The sequence below is a fragment of the Schistocerca nitens genome, chromosome 10, assembly GCF_023898315.1.
Source record: "Schistocerca nitens isolate TAMUIC-IGC-003100 chromosome 10, iqSchNite1.1, whole genome shotgun sequence".
In the NCBI taxonomy this organism is placed as follows: domain Eukaryota; kingdom Metazoa; phylum Arthropoda; class Insecta; order Orthoptera; family Acrididae; genus Schistocerca; species Schistocerca nitens.
Window position 1 is genome coordinate 175,283,809 of NC_064623.1, and position 22,522 is coordinate 175,306,330.

Here is a 22,522-nt window from a genome sequence, read left to right on the forward strand (position 1 = left end):
TGGGCCACACACTTGCAAAGCTCTACCACTCAATTCTTTCCTAAACTGATAGCTTATGCCATTTTCTTTTGGATGTGTAACAAAATTACGTACTCCATACACTGACATAAAACTAAACGAACTGTCAATGTGTCTTACAATGTCTACGGATATGTCTTGCAAAGCACTATTAAGTGGACTAGCATAAGAGGTTACCTGGCAAGAGTTGAAACGTAAATTATAGATAAAACAGTGAACCATAGCTGTTGTGAATTGAATATTGCAACATTACTTTTATTTTGATATGAGATAAGACATTTTTCCCTAGATTTCTGTTGTCAACATTTGCTGTAAATGCCAAAGTCTTCCACTAATATATGGCTACTTTAAGTAAGTAATCTTGATAGCTTTCAAAGAAAAGAGCATAAAGAATGTGGTGTCACCGCCAGACACCACACTTGCTAGGTGGTAGCTTAAATCGGCCGCGGTCCATATTAGTACATGTCGGACCCGCGTGTCGCCACTGTCAGGATCGCAGACCGAGCGCCACCACAAGGCAGGTCTCGAGAGACGTACTAGCACTCGCCCCAGTTGTACGACGACATTGCTAGCGACTACACTGATCGAAGCCTTTCTCTCATTTGCTGAGAGACAGTTAGAATAGCCTTCAGCTAAGGCCATGGCTACGACCTAGCAAGGCGCCATTTGTACCATTGCATGAATCTAAAGAGTCTCACTTGTATCATCAAGAATGCTGTATACCAAAGGACGATATAAAAGTTAAGTGTTCTAGTAGCTACGTTCTTTTCTTTATCACATTCATCACGTATCCTGTTCCAGACTTAACGCCAGACGGCGTGAGTTGACGCATGCCCTTTCGGCTACTTCACTGTGGACTGGCTGCCTTAACAGTCCACTACAAAGAACTGCTTCACAGATTTTATTCTGAAATCCGGAATTCATCCCTGCACCACTCACAACTACTGTTCAAACACATCCTCATACTACTAGTCCTACAGGACACAGGTCATTCACTGTAGACTTCCCAGTTGCAAACCCTATCACAAACAACCCCCTCCCCCATCCTCTCGCCATTTCCTACTGCAATCCAGTTGCAGACATTTGCTGCCTTAAAAGTAGGGCCATGTGTAAGCACCCAACTTACACACTGTTATTCAAAAAATGGCTCAAATTTAATCAGTTTTTAGTTCATGAAATATAAAAACGCAGCTTATAAATGTTCAGTGTATCCCTCTCCTGCTACACAGTTGCTGAACATGTACACAATCTATCGAGTTTACTGCAACTGTGATATGGATCCATGGGTTGGTTGGGGTTGTTTCTAGAAGCGGAATGTAAACTGCCACTTTTAAAAAGGCTCTAAAGAAAAAGTCACGGTACGAAATTAACAATTCTCGGCAGTCAGAATATTGGAACCAAGTCTTCTTTTTCCGTGCAACCTAGTCATCATTCGGGAAGGATCAATTTAAAAACTCTCAAACACTGAGTTGCCAATGAGGTGGAGCTCCATGATGTTCAAAAATGAAATCTTGTGAGCTCTCAGTAAGTTGAGGAAAAGGCCAGTGTGTCCACATTTCTATGTACATTATTCCACTAACAGTTCACTCTAAGGTAAAGAATCTGCATTAAGGCATAAATCACTTAATTAGCTTTGTCAAGTCTCTCATGCTGCAACATTTGATGGCCATTTTGCAGATGCTGTAAGTGAATATTGTGACACCAAGTTTAAGTTGGGTGCTTATTCCAACGGCTTACGGCCTTCGTAGTTGGTTGCTCGATGCCGGAACTGGAAGTGTGATACCCTCTGCACTGAAACTGCTCACTCACCTTGTGCTGCACAGTAGCCATCTTACATCTGATGCTAACTGGGTGTGTGCACTCTAGCAGCTGTTTATTCAACAATCAGTGCTCTAGAAATGCTAATCAAAAATTTAAGTCCTCTTTCTGCCAAAAGTGTGTAGATTAGCCATATCCACCATATTTTTCATGAAATAAACATTAATTAATTGGGTCCAGCTTTTTTAATAACCCTGTATACCACCTGTGTTGCAATTACTGTGTAGCATCCTATGTGTGTAAGAGAACTAAACAACTCTTTGTGCACACAAATGGCGATCACCTAACTGAGGCTAACCGCAAACTCGATCAGTCAGTTGGCAAACGTGCTGCACGCCACTACACCGATGACTTCAACACCCGAGCCACTTGCCACTTGCTTCCCCTTTCTTACCCAGCAACAGCTCCTCTGAACAATCCCTCCACTGCAGCCTCTGTTCCCACCATCTCCTAGGCTGAAATCTCTGCTAGTCGCCATCCCACAACCTTCATCTTCTCACCAGTAATTTTCCACATCACTTGTCTCTTGCTCTAGTCTTATACTCACCTCTCCCTACAGATCAGTGCACAGTTGTTATTGCCATATGTACAGAGGAAGTGTATGTTGTTGTTGTTGTTGTGGTCTTCAGTCCTGAGACTGGTTTGATGCAGCTCTCCATGCTACTCTATCCTGTGCAAGCTTCTTCATCTCCCAGTACATACTGCAACCTACATCCTTCTGAATCTGCTTAGTGTATTGATCTCTTGGTCTCCCTCTACGATTTTTACCCTCCACGCTGCCCTCCAATGCTAAATTTGTGATCCCTTGATGCCTCAAAACATGTCCTACCAACTGATCCCTTCTTCTAGTCAAGTTGTCCCACAAACTTCTCTTCTCCCCAATCCTATTCAATATCTCCTCATTAGTTACTATCTACCCACCTTATCTTCAGCATTCTTCTGTAGCACCACATTTCGAAAGCTTCTATTCTCTTCTTGTCCAAACTGGTTATCGTCCATGTTTCACTTCCATACATGGCTACACTCCATACAAATACTTTCAGAAACGACTTCCTGACACTTAAATCTATACTCGATGTTAACAAATTTCTCTTCTTCAGAAACGATTTCCTTGCCATTGCCAGTCTACATTTTATATCCTCTCTACTTCGACCATCATCAGTTATTTTACTCCCTAAATAGCAAAACTCCTTTACTACTTTAAGTGTCTCATTTCCTAATCTAATCCCCTCAGCATCACCCGATTTAATTTGACTACATTCCATTATCCTCGTTTTGCTTTTGTTGATGTTCATCTTATATCCTCCTTTCAAGACACTGTCCATTCCGTTCAACTGCTCTTCCAAGTCCTTTGCCGTCTCTGACAGAATTACAATGTCATCGGCGAACCTCAAAGTTTTTACTTCTTCTCCATGAATTTTAATACCTACTCCGAATTTTTCTTTTGTTTCCTTTACTGCTTGCTCAATATACAGATTGAATAACATCGGGGAGAGGCTACAACCCTGTCTCACTCCTTTCCCAACCACTGCTTCCCTTTCATGCCCCTCGACTCTTATAACTGCCATCTGGTTTCTGTACAAATTGTAAATAGCCTTTCGCTCCCTGTATTTTATCCCTGCCACCTTCAGAATTTGAAAGAGAGTATTCCAGTTAACATTGTCAAAAGCTTTCTCTAAGTCTACAAATGCTAGAAACGTAGGTTTGCCTTTTCTTAATCTTTCTTCTAAGATAAGTCGTAAGGTTAGTATACGACAAACCAATACTGCCCCACTTACATCGCTGCCCTCGTTACTGGTGCTCGACGACTTCCTCCTCGGTGACAGCTGCTGCGGCTGTGCAGCGAGGTGCTGGGGAGAATCGGTAAACCGCAGTGGCCTCGCATCCTCGAGAGCTGGCCGGGAGTGCCGTGTGGGGCCGTGGTACGTGTTATGAGAGTAGCCCGATGCAGTCGAGAACTCGTAGTCGGGCGACAGGTGCGGCGGGATGCCACCACTTCGTTCGTGGTACCACCAGCGGCCACGCTCTGAAGTCTCCTCACCCGACCTGAAATAAAATATTTTATTTGAGTTTCCGTATCACTGCAGTGCAACAGTAACAGTGATTTTACTTTGTCCAACAGAGGGCGAGTTGAGAGACAGTGCTGAATGCGTGTGACTCCTATGTCAATTCGTGTAAGTTACCCTTCACAAAAGCACATCAGCAACACGGTCTGCTACTCAGTACTGGAGAATTTTATGACATCTGAAGCTTGAATATTCTCTAATAACAATATCATAAATAGAAAATTAATAAGAACAGCACATACATCAAGGAATGCTTCATTGTGAACATTACAGATAGAACGCTACAACATGAATGGGCATAGAAGAACAGTCTGGCTTCGGGACAACCAGTGCCCACATGCTGAACATAGTCTACAAGATGACCTGAGGGATCTGAGTGCTTGGTACACCACATGGACTACTTTTATGCTCCCACCTGATACTAGCTTGCCTTAAATACAGAGATCAGAACTCACCCCCCAACGCATTCTTGAATCCCAAACACCTCCCATGCATAACCTCTATTAACACCTGTTCCCCCTTTTCTTGTTTCATAATTATCTCTTTTTATTTATCTTCCTCTAATCCTTCTTTACTTCTAATGCTATCCTCCTATCTTAACTGAAGCTGCAACTTTTCATTTCAGTGTACTATCTTTAACCTCCTATACTCTTTTACACTTCCTGCTTTATCTTTATCTTCGCTCAGCCTTACAACACACCTCCCGCCTTTTCTTGTTTCATGATCATCTTTTTTTTATATGTATTTATCTTCATCTAATCCTCCTTTACTTCTATCCTCCTATCTTAATTGAAGCTGGCACGGCTTGTTCCAGTTTACTATCTTCGACCTCCTATACTCTTTGACACCTTGCGATTGATCTTTATCTTGCCTCAGCATTACAAGTGTACACTTCTCATTCTATGGTCCATGTCACATGCTCTTCCTTTTTAAGCTCAAAAGCTAGGACAGTGTCTTGTACATTTATACGAAGGAACTTTAAAAAGTGAGTAACACATTGTTATGGCGGGCTAAGTAACTTTCATCAAATGCCCACTACACTTCAAAGTGACGCAGATACAGGACACTGTCTTCCAGCATAGCCACCAAGTCTCTGTAAACAGCGTTGTACCAATGATTCAATTCCTCAATGACAGAAATCCACTCTCGTGTCATGTAGCCATTCGAGAGCCACTGTGAGAATGTCCATATCATTGGAGAATTTCTTTCCCCCAGATGTTCTAGCTCGATTATGTGGACATTGCCACCTGTGGTCATGTCAAAGGCCTTCCTTCCTGTGGTCATGTCAAAGGCCTTCCTTCCTGATCACCATCACTCACATCTCCGTGCAGCATTGGTCAAATTGTTGTTATCATTTCACTACAGCTGGAGGTGACATTGCATTTGGTCCATATATTGGCAGAATTTCATGGTGAATCTGTGAGCAGTTTACATGTCTTGCTCAAAAGAATTGTACTGTCCAGTGTACTTCAACTTTGGAGTATGTTTCCTGTTGCCATGCCATTTCGTTTATGTAATTGAGCCTAGAGTGATGTAATAAAACTATAAGAAAATACCGGGAAGCAAATCTTGCACCTCTTTGATATGGGTTCTCCCTCAGCAGAGTACCCACACAGTACACCGGTAGTTTTGCTTGAGACGTTCCTGAAGCATCACAGGAAATACCCACAGTTTTGCAGCAGATAATCACTATCTGCTGCAAGTGCTATCAATACCAGTAATGTAAAATTTTTCCCAGGGTAATCTTTTGGAATATAAAATTACAATAAAATAATAAATATTTTCATGAATTGCTTCATACATTTTAGAAGTCTAGTTTTCATCAAGTCTCTTAGTTCTGTGTGAAGATGCTACAAGGATTTTTTGTTATTTGTTTGTCACTGACTACACAAAGTCTGAAAAAAATAGTGAAGAGGTTGGAACTTTCAGGTTAATGTATCACTATGAGGTTTGTGGTTAGTTATCATCAGAGTATAAGTTGGAGATAATTTATTAAGTCAAATACAGTTTCAAATGACTGCAGCAAACACTGCAGGATGTCAAGTGATCTTAATAAAATCTTGACAACCTGGCACACAAATGAATAACTATGCGTATATTTTTCAGGTGTTGACAAATGTGAAAATTACCGAACTATCAGTTTAATAAGTCACAGCTGCAAAATACTAACGCGAGTTCTTTACAGACAAATGGAAAAACTGGTTGAAGCTGACCTCGGGGAAGATCAGTTTGGATTCCGTAGAAATGTGGGAACACGTGAGGCAATACTGACCCTACGACTTATCTTAGAAGAAAGATTAATGAAAGGCAAACCTACATTTCTAGCATTTGTAGACTTAGAGAAAGCTTTTGACAATGTTGACTGGAATACACTCTTTCTAATTCTGAAGGTGGCAGGGGTAAAATACAGGGAGCAAAAGGCTATTTACAATTTGTACAGAAATCAGATGGCAGTTATAAGAGTCAAGGGGTATGAGAGGGAAGCAGTGGTTGGGAAGGGAGTGAGACAGGGTTGTAGCCTATCCCAGATGTTATTCAATCTGTATATTCAGCAAGCAATAAAGGAAACAAAAGAAAAGTTCGGAGTGGGTATTAAAATCCATGGAGAAGAAATAAAAACTTTGAGGTTGTTAGCCGATGACATTGTAATTCTGTCAGAGACAGCAAAGGACTTGGAAGAGCAGTTGAACGGAATGGACAGTGTCTTGAAAGGAGGGTATAAGATGAACATCAACAAAAGCAAAACGAGGATAATGGAATGTACTCGAATTAAGTCGGGTGATGCTGAGGGAATTAGATTAGGAAATGAGACACTTAAGGTAGTAGAGGAATTTTGCTATTTGGGGAGCAAAATAACTGATGATGGTCGAAGTAGAGAGGATACAAAATGTAGACTGGCACTGGCAAGGAAAGCGTTTCTGAAGAATAATTTGTTAACATCGAGTATAGATTTAAATGTCAGGAAGTCATTTCTGAAAGTATTTGTATGTAGTGTAGCCATGTATGGAAGTGAAACATGGACGATAAATAGTTTGGACAAGAAGAGAATAGAAGCTTTCGAAATGTGGTGCTACAGAAGAATGCTGAAGATTAGATGAATAGATCACATAACTAATGAGGAGGTATTGAATAGAATTGGGGAGAAGAGGAGCTTGTGGCACAACTTGACTAGAAGAAGGGATCAGTTGGTAGGACACGTTCTGAGACATCAAGGGATCACCAATTTAGTATTGGAGGGCAGCATGGAGGGTAAAAATCGTAGAGGGAGACCAAGGGATGAATACACTAAGCAGGTTCAGAAGGATGTAGGCTGCAGTAGGTACTGGGAGATGAAGAAGCTTGCACAGGATAGAGTAGCATGGAGAGCTGCATCAAACCAGTCTCGGGACTGAGGATCACAACAACAACATATTTTTCAGAGCTCCTTTTGCCAAAACTCTTAAATCTTACTCAACACATTTAGCTTGATGACTTGAAAAAATGTTTCTCTTTGTAACAGATGTACATTACACCGACAGCAACTTTCTTTCAAACCAGGAGGAGAACAGGACCAAAAATCCCATTCTTATACATAGTCAAGTTCATGTGACACAACTGATGCTTCTGAAATGTATATTGCACCAGATTTATGTTTTGTTATCAAGTTTTTCTTTTGGAATGTTGAATGTTAAGCACTTATTCAGGCTGGATGGGTATTTGTCTCTCATTTAAGGTATCATAATGTTCCTCTTATATTTCTAGTTCTTTGCTAGTCACAATGTGGATTAACAGACTCAAAAAGAATGTGTCCTATGCTTTCCATGATTTTCACAAGCTTTGTTATCTATGCAGCTGATGCAGAGAGTAGCTTTCAAATGAAGTGAGCTCTTTCTTATGTCTTTTAAGTAGCAGCTTTTCAGCCTATTCAAATTCCATTAGCACATATCCAGGTCAGCCATCCACCATTGACAACAGCAGGATGCTACCACCTAGTTGTTATCACACAGCTTATAACAATTGCTTGTCTCTTATGATATATTTGATTTGTTCAAGATCCCTGAATATTTCTACTTAATATAAATTTTCTGTTAACTAAAGCATTCTAACGAACTAGGAAGATACTTCATCCTGCAAAATGCTTTAGGCATCCATGTCACTCCTGTAACTTCCTCTATCTTATATACCCACAATAAATTTGGTCTTTCCACATCTTCTGAAATGTAGCAAAGAACTTCCTCAGACTATCTATCATGCATTCACCTGGCTACATATCCCACATAAATCCATTTTATTTTCATTATATTTATAACTATGGATTGTGTTTCACACTATATATTTCTTTTTTTTATTCTTAACATTCATCTCTCCATTGTCCACTGCTTATCCATGGTTTCTGAGTAGTTCTCTCATTAAAAAGTCTGTGACACTTTCTTAATATAATGGTTCTGATACCTTCGTGTAATGTTTTTGTTGAAATTAATTAATGTGGCGCAGTACTGTAGTCAGGGGGCAAGGTTGAACATGTTCATATCTTCTACTTAGCAGACAAAGATGTAGAGGGGCAAACATCTCAACAATTGAATAAGAAGTTTGTCACGAGTGGAAACCTTGAGTGGCAGATTCAAAAAGCACCTTATTTCACAAAGTCATGAAGTATTAAATTTATGATATGAAAAGAGTGCAATGTTCTATTTTAAATACAGAAAATACGTGCTAAGTTTCTGTATATTCAGAACTGAAGAAGGTTATAAAAATATTAAGCAAAGAACTGACCTATGAGAATTCATGGTGGGGGAAGGAGTGATGCAGAAGACACACCACCACATCCTCGGTCATACAGAAGTGGGCAAAAGGTTGCCTCAATTGGAAGCTCAACAATGTGTGTGGAAGCAAACTTGTGCAAAGGCAGGTGCAAGCAGGAGTGACACTGTAAAACAGCTCAGCAACTGACAACACGAGATACATTTTATGGCTTATCAAAATCCTATGCAGGTTCACATTAAGGTGTTTCTCCAAAATTCTTTAAAATAATTCAGGAGAACTTATATCTCAAACTTATGGCCTCTGTAGCCACAGAAGGAAAATAAATGTCAAATGTGATGGTTCATGCACTTATCTCTGACATCATGGTGTGGAAAAAATCCCATTTCAACTTCACATTTGTAATGTCTCAATAATGTGTGAAGCAGCACAACAGAGGGCCCTCCCATCACTTAAAAGCAGCCACACACTCCTCCTATCACTTTGAAAAGTCACACAGTGTTTTAAAGAATCCTAGATTCAATGCTGCTGTTGTGTTTATGGCTTAAAAGAATGACAATTCATTGCAAATGTTCCAGAGTGATTCATGTACAGACTTCAGCAAAAGTGATACTACATCTGTTTGCACTGCACACATAACTATCTCTTGCTAACAAATAGTTAAAGAGCGGTGTTCAGCCGAGTTGTTGATTCCTTTTTTATCCACAATATTTTGAATACTGACTAGTCTTCTTTTTCAGGTGCTATGAGCTGTGTTAGTATATGGCTGAACACCGAAAGCACACCATTAAGTAACACAATTCATATATGTGACAAATGCAGACATACAAGAGGTGAATGCATACTGCAGAGACCTGTCTGACACTAGGCGTGGATGCAGAGTGGTGGCATTGGCAAGCCTAATGTCGAACCCGGCTGCGACCCCTGCCAGCATGGCTGCCACATTGCACAGCACCAGTTCGATGATGGATAGCTTCCCGGAGCGGCCCGCACCAGTCGCGGCCAGGCCGTCGAAGTAGAGCGCTGCTGCTGGTAGGAGGTAGGGGGGACCCGCCCCCGATCCACTCACCGGCGGGACTGCAGGTGACACATATTCCGGTGGTGCCCGGTCAGGGTCTGGCATTCCGTAGTCTGCAGAAAACAGGTATAAGCAGCTTAGTATACATTTTCTACCATTTCCCTAACTCAAATGATGACCACCTCATTAACAATCAATATGTACTTATTTCTCAACATTATATTAAGATAAAGTAAGGATTCATACCCATATAATAGCAGAGAAAATGATGGTTTTACAAGTAAATATGCAGTAATGAATGCATGGAAGTGCACAAAACAAACAAATAAAAAATATTTCTGGTATTTCAAATCAGATTGATGTTTATTTTACTTGCAGTTCAGCAGAGTTTTGGGGAAACATTGAATGGAACAATGAACTTCTTTGGCATCAATCCGAGACTCCAAAGACAGAATTATAATTGTCCATCTTACAACTGTTACTGAAGAACATTTTTCCCCTTCACTTTCTATTGTTTCATTCCTCTGCATTAATATTTTTGAATGCACTTACTGAATAATGTGAATATGATATTATTATTATTATTATTATTATTATTATTATTATCATCACCACTACCACCACAAACACTTGTCTGAGCTCACAGTATTCTTGTAGACACCTGGCATCTTTCACATCTGTAGCCAGGTCCTCTACCACATTCTGCTGTCAAGAATCCAAATTTTTCTGGAAACTATTTATTTTATAATTGAAACAACAATCAATAAGAAGAACACAAGAGTTCAGAGCATACTTTCCTTAGCAGTTTGAGAGGGTATGACAGATGACAAAAAAGGAAAAAAGTGAAGCATGATAAAATAATCAGAGAACACAGCCCAATAATATTGTATACAAAGGGACACAGCAAGAAGTATGAAGGTAGCGAATTCAAAAAGAGCGAGGTAATGGTACAGGAAGGGAGGGCGGATTACACAGAGATTAAGAGAGGAAAGTAAAGTACTAAATGGAGCCCCAATTTTTGATTGGAAGTTAATGAAATCAGAGCTGAGGCAGCACATCAAAGCATCTTTGTCATCTAAATGGATTTTGGTGCTACTACATTTTAACAGAACTGTTTCATTTGTATCACACCTACATACTGGGTTTGTCTGAGTCATTGTGAAACAGTTATTTCCTTGAAAATTTCTGATTCCCTTTTTTTTTCTCGAGACACAGAAAAAGGGGTAAAGCATTAAAATTACATTAGAAGAACCTCATCAAAAATCAGAAGTATGATTTCTTGTTTTTCACATTTTCCTCAGTAGTTAGAGCTAAAATAACCCAATTTACACACAGTTTCATGTTCCATAGATCATTTGCATGATAAAAAAATGTGGAACAACTCAACTTACATTCACATCAAATATCATTTTGCTAATCACTTAACATTGACATTACATTGATAGAAATTGGAATAGAAGGAGTAATCAAGGGGAAACTTTTTTTTAAACTTTACGTTGCTGCCTGTCACACATCTTATATGACTAGGTAACTGATCAAAAATTTTGGTTGCAACATTGTGCACCTCTTTTTGTGCTAAAGACAACCTCAATGGTGCAATGAATGTCATGTTTTCCTCTGATATTATAATTATGTACATGATTGTTCCTTTTGAACTGCAGTGGATTATTTACAATAAACTTAATGAGTGAATAAATATACCGTGAAGCTGTAGTCAAAAATGTAATTCCTTAAACAGATGCCCACACGATGATCATCATCAAGCACCACATATTATTCTCAGCACATTTTTGAGCAATGAAAACTTTCTTTCTTAAAGACGAGTTACCACAGAACATAATTCCATATGGCATTATGAAATGGTAATATGTCAACTCACCTATTTGTCTCTCCCCAAGATTTAAAATGACTAAGGGCAGATGTGGCTGAACTAAATTGTTTTAGGAGTTCCAAAATGTGCTTTTTCCAGTTTAAATTCTCATCAATATGGACACCTAAGAATTTTGAAATTTCCACCCTATTTATTATTTCTTCACCATGTGTTATACTTATCACTGGCATAGTATCCATAATGTGCAGAACTGAATAGATGTGATTTTTTAAAATTGAGGTTGAAATCATTTGCAGGAAACCAGTTGTGTCTTAGTTCATCAGAAACTTCACAGAACTGCTCAAAGATGCAGGAATGAAATTTCTATTTATTGAATGAGAAAATTTCACTGTGTGAACTAAACTTTGAAATTCTTGTGTTTCATTAAACTCTGTCATCCTGCTCGGACACATCAACTCACAAAGTGCTAGTAAACAGTGTTCATCATTGTAAACTTAGCAGCAATGCTCTTTATTTTACATCTTGCACAGAATCATGGTGAAGGACATTGTTTTGATTTATTTAGTAAGTGTGTTTATTTTGTATTCACAATGAATATAGTCACTTGTAAAGGTACCTAATATTCTCTTAAGGTATTGACGAGTTTTCTTCACTTTCCCTTCAGCATATGTCAGCTCTAGTAACTCTATACCTTGTGGATATACAACAACCCAGTCACCTACCAATAATCGATTTACCTTACTAACTGTTAAGATAGTCTTGAGATGCTCATGCTATCAGATACCAATTAAGAATAAAATATCAGAATGTTCACAAGCTGTCTTCCTCACGAATGAACTGAAAGTTGTAAATGTAGTGACCATGGAAGAATCTATTCCAGAATGAAGTTACTAAACTGCAGTGATGTGTGCACTTAAATGAACCATGCTGACACATTAAAATTCTGTGCTGTCCTGAGACTTTAATCTGGGTCTCTCCAGTTCAGTCTTGTAATTCTGCCCCAGCACACTTTACACTCAGTATTTCAATTTTCAATATTTTCTTTAAAAAAATGAGTTACCATACCATGTGTATGTAGCTAACAAAATAATTGATATAAATAAAATAGAAAGAAACATTCCACATGGGAAAAATATATTAAAAACAAAGATTCCATGACTTACCAAACGGGAAAGTGCTGGTAGATAGGCACAATAACAAACACACACACAAAATTTCGAGCTTTCGCAACCCCCGGTTGCTTCGTCAGGAAAGAGGGAAGGATGAAAGGATGTGGGTTTTAAGGGAGAGGGTAAGGAGTCATTCCAATCCCGGGAGCGGAAAGACTTACCTTAGGGTCATGTGACTCTCGCTCCGCCTACTGCTCGAGTTTCATCTGCCTCCTGCACTCAGTCTGCCCGTGGCATCTGTTTTAAGTAGTTGACGTTTTGTCTGTGCGTCGGAAAATGTTGAGTGTACAGAAAGAACAGCGTGTTAACATCAAATTTTGTTTCAAACTAGGAAAATCTGCAAGTGAAACGTTTGTAATGTTACAACAAGTGTACAGCGATGATTGTTTATCGCGAACACAAGTGTTTGAGTGGTTTAAACGATTTAAAGATGGCCGCGAAGACACCAGTGATGACACTCGCACTGGCAGACCATTGTCAGCAAAAACTGATGCAAACATTGAAAAAATCGGTAAACTTGTTCGACAAGATCGCTGTTTAACAATCAGAGCAGTGTCTGAGTTAACAGGAGTTGACAAGGAAAGTGTCGAACAAGTTTACCGATTTTTTCAATGTTTGCATCAGTTTTTGCTGACAATGGTCTGCCAGTGCGAGTGTCATCACTGGTGTCTTCGCGGCCATCTTTAAATCATTTAAACCACTCAAACACTTGTGTTCGCGATAAACAATCATCGCCGTACACTTGTTGTAACATTACAAACGTTTCATTCCTAGTTTGAAACAAAATTTGATGTTAACACGCTGTTCTTTCTGTACACTCAACATTTTCCGACGCACAGACAAAACGTCAACTACTTGAAACAGACGCCACGGGCAGACTGAGTGCAGGAGGCAGATGAAACTCGAGCAGTAGGCGGAGCGAGAGTCACGTGACAGGCCACGCGACTTTCAGCCTTATTGCATTCGTTTTATTGTTTCACCAGTACTAGTCCAGTTTTTTTCTAGCCACACCTCGTATATGTCTGCTTGTGTCTGTATATGTGTGGATGGATATGTGTGTGTGTGTGTGCGCGAGTGTATACCTGTCCTTTTTTCCCCCTAAGGTAAGTCTTTCCGCTCCCGGGATTGGAATGACTCCTTACCCTCTCCCTTAAAACCCACATCCTTTCATCTTTCCCTCTCCTTCCCTCTTTCCTGACGAAGCAACCAGGGGTTGCGAAAGCTCGAAATTTTGTGTGTGTGTTTGTGTGTTTGTTATTGTGCCTACCTACCAGCGCTTTCCCGTTTGGTAAGTCATGGAATCTTTGTTTTTAACAAAATAATTGTTTATATTTCAATGGTCAACAACTAATTTTTATGGAAATTTCAGTTATTACATTGCTTGCTCCTACACTTTTGGCTAGTTATCCTTCATCACACAAGTTGATTTTTTTTATATTTATAGATAAGACAAGTGAACCATACATGATGCAATGAGATAAAACAATTTTAATTTGTCCAACAGTTCATTAAGAAGTGTGAAGCATACGTGATTCAATCAGATAAAACAATTTGTGTAATAGTTCACCAGTGCATGTTATAAATAACAGACAACCTCTGTGGTCTAGTGGTTTGTATAGCTGACTACTAATGCGGAGGTCCTAGGTTTGATTCCAGGTGACTACCTCAAGTTGTACTGTGGAAAAAATGTCTAGAAGCAGATGAAGTGGTATCATACCAAAAGACTAAGAAAAGCATGTGCCACATTTTTTGTGACCCTATAAAACTGATCATTTTAAGTGTAGTGTTACAGCCGTCTGTTGGGGCATTCATAACTGATGATAGTGTGGCACTTTATAACTGTCTTCTGGTAGAACTGAACAAGAAAAATTAGCCTGTTGGCATTTCATTTGATCTTTTCAATGCTTTTTATGGTGTATATCATCAAAATTCTTCCCCAGAAGCTAAAATGGTATGGCATTAAAGCTATCCCCCTTGCATGGACAGAGTCATGTCTTAAGAAAAGAAAACAGAGGGTCACATTAATTTTGACACCACAGGAATAAGTCTAGATTCACTGTGAACAAACATGAAATAAGGTATCCCAAAAGACCTGGTGCTTTTTCTACTTCTGTTCCAGTCCTACATAAATGTTGGGTGACTCTCAAAAAACCTTGATGTATGCTGGTGACACAAATATATTGGTAAGAGACCCAAAAACTTCACTCAGAAACAGCATGTAGAATAATGGAGCAGGTTTACAACTGGTTCACAGCAAACAAAGTAAGACTTAATGTTCCAAAGGCTTCTATTAAGCGATGCCATCTGAATTAAATTTACTCACAGATAGCAGCAGCAAATATCACTGGGCACACACTGGATGATGCTCCATTTGTGTACTTCCTGAGCATACATATGGATAATGAATTGGAGCAGCACCAGCAAGTGGAATAATTGACCAAAAACATCAGTTGTGCCTCTTTTGCAAATTTCTCATTGCATTGACCTGGATATGGTATTGCTAACATACTTTCACTTGATACTGCCATACAACATAATATTCTGGGACAATGCAGCTAAAGTCAAAACTTTATTTATTATATTTAAGAGAGCAGTAAGAATACCATACAAAGTTAACATTGGAAAAGTTTGCAGAAGCCACCTCAGGGACTTAAAGGTATGTACTCCCAAACATAATTATTGTTAACAACAAGTGAATTTAGGACAAAATGTGAAATTCACAACTACAGTACCAGAAGAAAAATATTATTTCCATATAGATTGTATGTCCCTGTCTAGAGTTCAGAATGGAGTTCTACATTTTGTCACAAAGCTGTATAGAGGTTTCTAGTGTACCTTTAGCACAAAACTGAAGCTGAAAGTTGATTTGGCGGAAGAGACCAAACAGCAAGATCAATGGTCTCATCAGATTAGGGAATGATGGGGAAGGAAGTCCGCCATGTCCTTTCAAAGGAACCATCCCGGGCATTTGCCTGATGCAATTTAGGAAATCACAGAACACCTAAATCAGGATGGCTGGATGTGGGATTGAACCGTCGTCCTCCCGAATGCAAGTCCAGTGTGCTAACCATTGCGCCATCTCACTCTGAAGGCCCCTAGATATTAAAAGACAAAGTAAATGAGTGCCTTATTAGCCAATCTTACAATTTATCAAGATATTGCAACTCGGGGATGTAATGTCTGCTTAGTTCTGCATGGATTGACTTTGCCATTATATAGCTGCTAGTGAACTGCACAGTCACATAAATGCTTAATTTGAAGTATTAAATAAGAACATCAGCTGAACAGAGTATGTGGAGCAGCAGTGCCAAAGTTTTTCAGGAACATTGTCCTTTTGTTCATCTCACTGCGAACTGTTGTTTACCGTGAAATGTTCAGGAATCAACATCCTGCGGGAAGTGGAAGTTTCATTGTCACCCTTTATGCCACCCCCTGAAGTCTTTTATTGGTCGCTCTTGTGCAGCAGCATGTCTGAAACATTTTCTTTGTCCGCCCATAAGAAAACTCCACGATCTCAATGCTGGGCATCATGGTTCTGACCTCCATCACAGAGGAATCAAAAGAATGGGTGGAATGGGAGCAAGAGGGAGTGCTACAGCCTTCCCACAGTGTAACACATCCACAGTGGTGCTGGGCAAAATTGTGGTGAAATTTGCTGCCAATGATTCATCATTAAGCCACCTTACACCTCCCATGAACTTCTGAGCTCCGGGCTTTCTTTCCCAAGTGTCAACTCCTTACGTCGCCAGACTCAATTAGTTATGTCACTGAGTGCCATACTTTCACACTATTACAGAGGAAGGTTGTAAGCCATTTTCTGATGTATTTCAAACATCTGTGTAGCAATGGGACACAATTAGGGTATTTCTAAAAAGTTGCCCTTTAGTTGGGTTGTGCAGTGTATTTGCAGAATGTAATTTTTTATTTTTTTTTTTTAATTACAAACTGTTTTAGGTCTAGAAACCTTTTAAGTTTAAAAAAGTTTTTTTTTTATTCCATTATGCAAATACACTGCACAACCCAACTAAAGTGTAACTTTTTAGAAAGGCTTCTAGACCTACACTTAGCCTGAAATGAAAGTAGCATATTCTGTCACAGACAGATTTAAGAATGCTGTCACAATAAGGATGATGCAGATCACCTAATATTTGACCAAAGTAGCAGTAGTTACGCCATATGATAAGAGTCTGATAATCTAGAATTCTTGATGGTCTGCCATGCCTTGGCATCTTGTAGCATCAGTGAATTTGTTAACGTTTCTAACAGGTAAGAATATAATTTTATGTTGTGCCTATCTGGGACTCACCATCTCTGCTATATGGTGAGTGACAACTTCACTTTTCATAATATTGTTACATTCCATCCTGGATTTTCCGTTGTTTGGTAAGAGGTAAGAAGTTATAGTTGGATACTAAATGTTTTATGTTCACTGATACACAAATGCCAGTGAGTTACTGTGTTAACAAATTTCTTTAATTTAACAGTTCAGATGAACAAATGAAATGATGAATAAAAATGTCTAATATTAACCACTCATCAGAGTTACTAAGTCAATTTGAAGAAGCTGAAAACAGTAGCATAAATGGAAAAGCAACAGTTCTTCTTCACGTACCGCCTCCTACATTTCTTTTATTATGTTTGTTTTTTCATTTGGGTAAGTACTGTACAGAACTGGCTTCCAGCTTCTAGTAATCTTTTTGTATACGTTGGTTGTTCCACATTCCCAAAGAGTATCATTTATGATGAGATTTCAGGTACATGAATAAATAGATTGATATTATTATGAAGAAATTTTAAACTGCTGCATCACCCACTTACATAACACAACAGCAGCCCTCATAAATTCTTATCTCTTACTGGTACTAATACAGAAAAGCTGGCGTAAGATAGACGGAAAAGCCACATAAGATCCTGAGATTACTGCCAGTGTTTAATACTTAGATGGTTAGCTGCACAGCTTGAGAGGATGCTGTAAAATACATCAAATATATGTGTCATCTGCAGAGAAATCTATAAGCAGGCCAGTCCAAACAAGTGTAAGTTGGCGTTTAAAGCTTTTTTCTTAAATAATGTGATGTTAATTCCTTGGTGGACATGTAATGCAAATGAAAGAAATCTAATTTGGAACTGTTTTCCTTACTCGATTTTGGTGGAACGTGAACAATATGTGCAAAAATCTTCATACTGACTGTGGAGACGTATCAGTTACGGAGATAACACCGTGTAGAAGAGACTCGCAGCTGACATCCTGTGGCAGGCTGCAGTGCTGATAACAACTGCTTTACTTGACATAACCTGAAGCTATGTAACCACTGTGACCCCACGTGCCCCTGTGAGAAATTCAAAAGCAGTTGTTGGACACACGCACATATTTCCAAATCCACCCCAGAGAGTTATCCTTGGCCCCAGTTTCTTGCCAAAAAGCCTTGAAAAGGTATTTACATAGAGTGCACTGGACAGATAAAGGAAGAGCTTCATATTCAATGAATTTATTTCTCCCTTAAACAAATTATTGCTGTGTACTATGAAGTTGTGCACTTAAGCAGGATAGTCAGTTGGGTACATGTTATTCTGAGGCACTAACCAGCACATGGTGATCAGCTTAAGTATTATTCCAGAGAACCACAACAAGGGGTTTACACTCCCATATACCTTCATTTTCAAATGTAAGTTTACAGGATCAGACAAAGGAAAATATTATGAAAATGATAGATTGCTATACACCGTATAGGGGAGACGCTGCCAGAAACTGTGGTCACGTGTTTGTGTGAGTGAGTGAGTGCATGTTGTCTAATTGCAATGAAGGCCTCTTTGGTTGAAAGCTTACTTGTTTGGCAGACTTTTTGTTGTGCCTATCTGCGAATCAGCATCTCCACTATATAGTGAATAGCAATCTATCCTTTTCATAATATTTACAGCACCTTATCATTTTTCATGCACATATTTGCTATTCTTTGATTTTTAGGCTATCCCAATGTGATCAATTAAAGACAAATATTAAGTTGTATTATTGATTCAATCTTTCGTACAATGTTATACTGTGTGTATATTCTCGAGTACTGTTTGAAAAGTATGCAGCATTCTGCAACAAAAACATTCGGCAATCTTCGGCATGAGTTAAGAATTGTTTGTTACAATCTGCAGCTTTTCAAAATAAACTGATGGTTTTGTGTTGGTTACTTCTATTCTGTGCAGAAATACAGCAGGTTCACTGAATTGTTTTATAGAGACATAATTCAATGAAATGAATGCAGTAGTAAAATAAAACTGAGAAGTATAAAAGTTGTTCTCCAGCCATCCTGATTTAGGTTTTCCATTACTTCCCCAAATCATTCCAGGTAAATGACAGATGTTTCTACCTAACAGGTCTTGGTCATTACCTTCCCCTACCATTACCCATTGTTGAGATTTTTGATATAAAGTTAATTCTTATACAGGATGATGATTATTATTATTATTATTATTATTTTCTAAGTTTTCATTTTAAAATTTGACTGTTTTGCATCACAATTGTTTTTTAATTCAAAGAATTTTTTGTGTGTTTAAAGCATTTTCTGTAACAATCAGCCACAGACACAACTATCCAAACAAACAAATGACTGCCTTGCTAGCCTTTACTGAAGTGCTGTGTGACAACTGAAACCAATACATCAGTTGGACAGCCAGTATGCTGTCTTATCTGTTACAACTCTGGTATCCTGTGGCAATTTCATTTTACGTGAAAGTGTCTTAAGTCTTCCTCACCTGATAACTTGAGGTAAACACTTTAAATCTTAATTGCAAAAAAAGATTTTGATCTTAATCAGCATAAAGGTGGTTCCTAGCTATGGTCAGTTTCTGCATTTGCTCAAGAACATAAAAACTCACCATCTCAGATTCTGTTCAGCAGAAATACTCTCTTGGATGCTAAAGCAAACCATAAAAATGTTGCTGGGCTCACCCAAAACTGATAAGAATCCAGCTGTCACAGCCAAGACACAGTGTCCAGTGACCATTCACTCACTCGGCACAGTCTCCAAAGCCTACAACATTACAACCCTCATTTCCTTGAGGAATGTGAAACCACAATAAAAGGATTGTACAACAGTGGGTAAGCCCTAGACAAGGTGTCAGAAAGATTACACAAATTTCAACAAGGTGCCAGACCTGTTCAAGCCACTCTGAAACAATGCCTGCATTTTCTTTAGAAAAGATTTGGTTTCTGAGTAATCCACACGATAATCTATTGAAATAACTTATTGGAAGACTTAGCATTGCCAAGAGGCTAACTCTGTATCTGGATATCATGCAAAAATGTGTGGTATTTGGCCCGTGATTACTTCCATAAATCCAAATGGTACTGCTGCAGCTTATTTCATTTAAATTTTGGATAACTTGCATATGTGATGGGGCGTGGTTTTAAGAGAATGACCCTTATTTTTTACATGGGAATGCTTTGGCTTTCACAACTTTTGCACAATTACTTTGAGGGACAAGTTTGAGGCCAAGTCCTATTATTATCGTCATCATCATTATTATTGTTATTACAAAAAATAGAGAAAAGTAAAGCTGTCTTCAGTTTGAAGATTGATTTGAGCACCACAGTGCTTTACTAGACATGGTTTTTGTGTGGTCGTATGACATTGCCTTCCTCTGACCTCTGAACTGACTTACCCAGCCAGTTATAGGGAGATCTACAATTTAACATAGACCCCAAAAAGTGGTGTAATTTACCATTTTTCTTTTTGTAATTTACCATTTTTCTTTTTGTAATTTACTATTTTTCTTTTCTCACGTCAAAAAACATTGCCAGAAGTTAAAGAAATAATAAGTGGCAGATAAAAATCAGGAACTGGGCTTTACTTGCAACTGGTGTATAGTCTGTAGGTCTGTATCATCAACCTCACTTGCCTACTTGCCTAGGGTCAATACATGTAGAGCGAATAATTACTGGAGTTTCTCTCTTTAGGACTCCTTGACACAAAAATGATGATGTGGCTCTTGTAAAAGCAGGTGTACAACAAATTATTCTTGTTGAAGTTTCTCTCAATCTGTTGCTGTCTTTTCATATATTTGAATCCTGAGTGACTTTACTACTTAATTCAATAACACATTCCCCTCCCCCCCGGATCTGGATGGCAGCCTTTTTGTTATCTTCTTTTCTCTGTGTGTGTGTGTGTGTGTGTGTGTGTGTGTGTGTGTGAGGGCGCGCGTGCGCGCACGCGTATGTCTTTGACATGCATAAGAGGCCATCAAAATGTCTGCTCTTTCAGAAGCAGTTAAAAACAGCGCTCCCACAAGGTCTCAACAGATTCCTCATTCTCCTCAGCCTCTCCCATCATTTCACTGTTGTCCTTGTTTATTCTGGTAGCTCTCCCTTCTTTCTTATTCCATCTTGAATGCCTTTCCTTTTCACATGTTCCAAGTACATCTTAATCGCTCGTTAGACCAAGCAGAGAAAATACAGGAGTTGAAAAAAAGATATTTTCAGTTTGAAAATTTTCATAGGGATTGTTGAAAAACTTGGAAATCAACCGTTTTGCCAAGAAAGCCTTGTAAGGCATCACTCACTCAGTACCAACTAATCAATATCCTCTACAAGTTGAAAAATCATTGCACTGAAATAGCAATACTCAAAAGAACTGTCCATCCCAGTTTCATATTTCTTTTAAAAGTTCACAGGAATACTTTTGTACCTTGTGCCATTTTCCATATTTTACCTTCTTCTGTTAGAGCAGATACTATCCTATGAAAGGCAAGGCAAGAAAACTATTCAGTCAACAAATGCAGTGACAGTAACAATGGTTATTGACTTTTTTTAACAATATTGTCAACTAAGATATCAGTACTCTCAGTGCATTTTTAGCATCTGCCCTAACAGATGTAAATTTTGTAGTAGTTCCCACACAAACTGGTGCAGTAGGGTGCAGCTTGCAGCTTGAATGTGGTTTGTTGATTTTGGCAGAATACATTTTCACTGCTGGTATTTTGCTCAAAAATGATCACCAGGCTGCATCAATATAATGGGACAAATTCCAAACTTTTCCATGGTTTATCATCACATGAGAGCATACAACATTGTTGATGATGATCTTTCTATCTGATGTAGTCCTTAAGCTTTTTGCAAATGATGCAGTAATCTATAATGAAGCGCTATCTGAAAGAAGGCGCATACATATTCAGTTATATCTTGATAGGATTTCAAAGTAGTGCAAATATTGGCAGCAACTTCCATCAAACATTCAGAAACGTAAAATTGTGCACTTCACAAAATGAAAAAACGTAATATCCTGCAAATATAAAATCAATGAGTCACTGCTGGAATCAGCCAACTCATACAAATAACTGGGTAGAACACTTAGTAGGGATATAAAATGGAATGATCACATAGGCTTAGTCATGGGTAAAACAGGTCGTAGACTTTGGTTTATTAGTAGAACACTGGGAAGTGCAATCAGTCTACAAAGGAGATTGCTTACACATCACTAGCGCGACTTGTCCAAGAATGCTGTTCAAATCAGTTGGACCTGTACGAAATAGGACTCACATGGGATATTGATCACACACACAGAAGGGCAGCACGAATGGCCACAGGTTTGTTTAATCCGTGGGAGAGTGTCACAGAGATACTGAAGGAATTGAAATGGAATACCCTTGAAGATAGATGTAAACTGTCCCGAGAATGTCTGTTAATAAAGTTTCAAGAACCAGCTTTAAATTGTGTCTCCAGGAATATACTACACTCCCCTACATATCACTAACATAGGGATCATGAGAATAAGATTAGAAAATTACTACACGTACAGAGGCGTTCAAACAATCATTCTTCCTGCGCTCTATATGTGAGTGGAAGAGGAAAATCCCAAATAACTGGTACAGTGGA

General features: G+C 38.8%; 1 protein-coding gene across 1 annotated transcript in view; it reads right to left on the reverse strand.

The window, feature by feature from the left end:
• LOC126210657 (mitogen-activated protein kinase kinase kinase 10-like) overlaps positions 1 to 22,522 on the reverse strand; it is a 696,141-nt gene that overhangs the window by 34,011 nt on the left and 639,608 nt on the right. Inside the window, exons 8-9 of the mRNA XM_049939988.1 lie at positions 9,497 to 9,773; positions 3,615 to 3,882 (exon numbers count right to left, since the gene is read on the reverse strand). Of these exons, the coding sequence (XP_049795945.1) occupies positions 3,615 to 3,882; positions 9,497 to 9,773 (545 nt within the window). The remainder of the gene's footprint in view (positions 1 to 3,614; positions 3,883 to 9,496; positions 9,774 to 22,522) is intronic.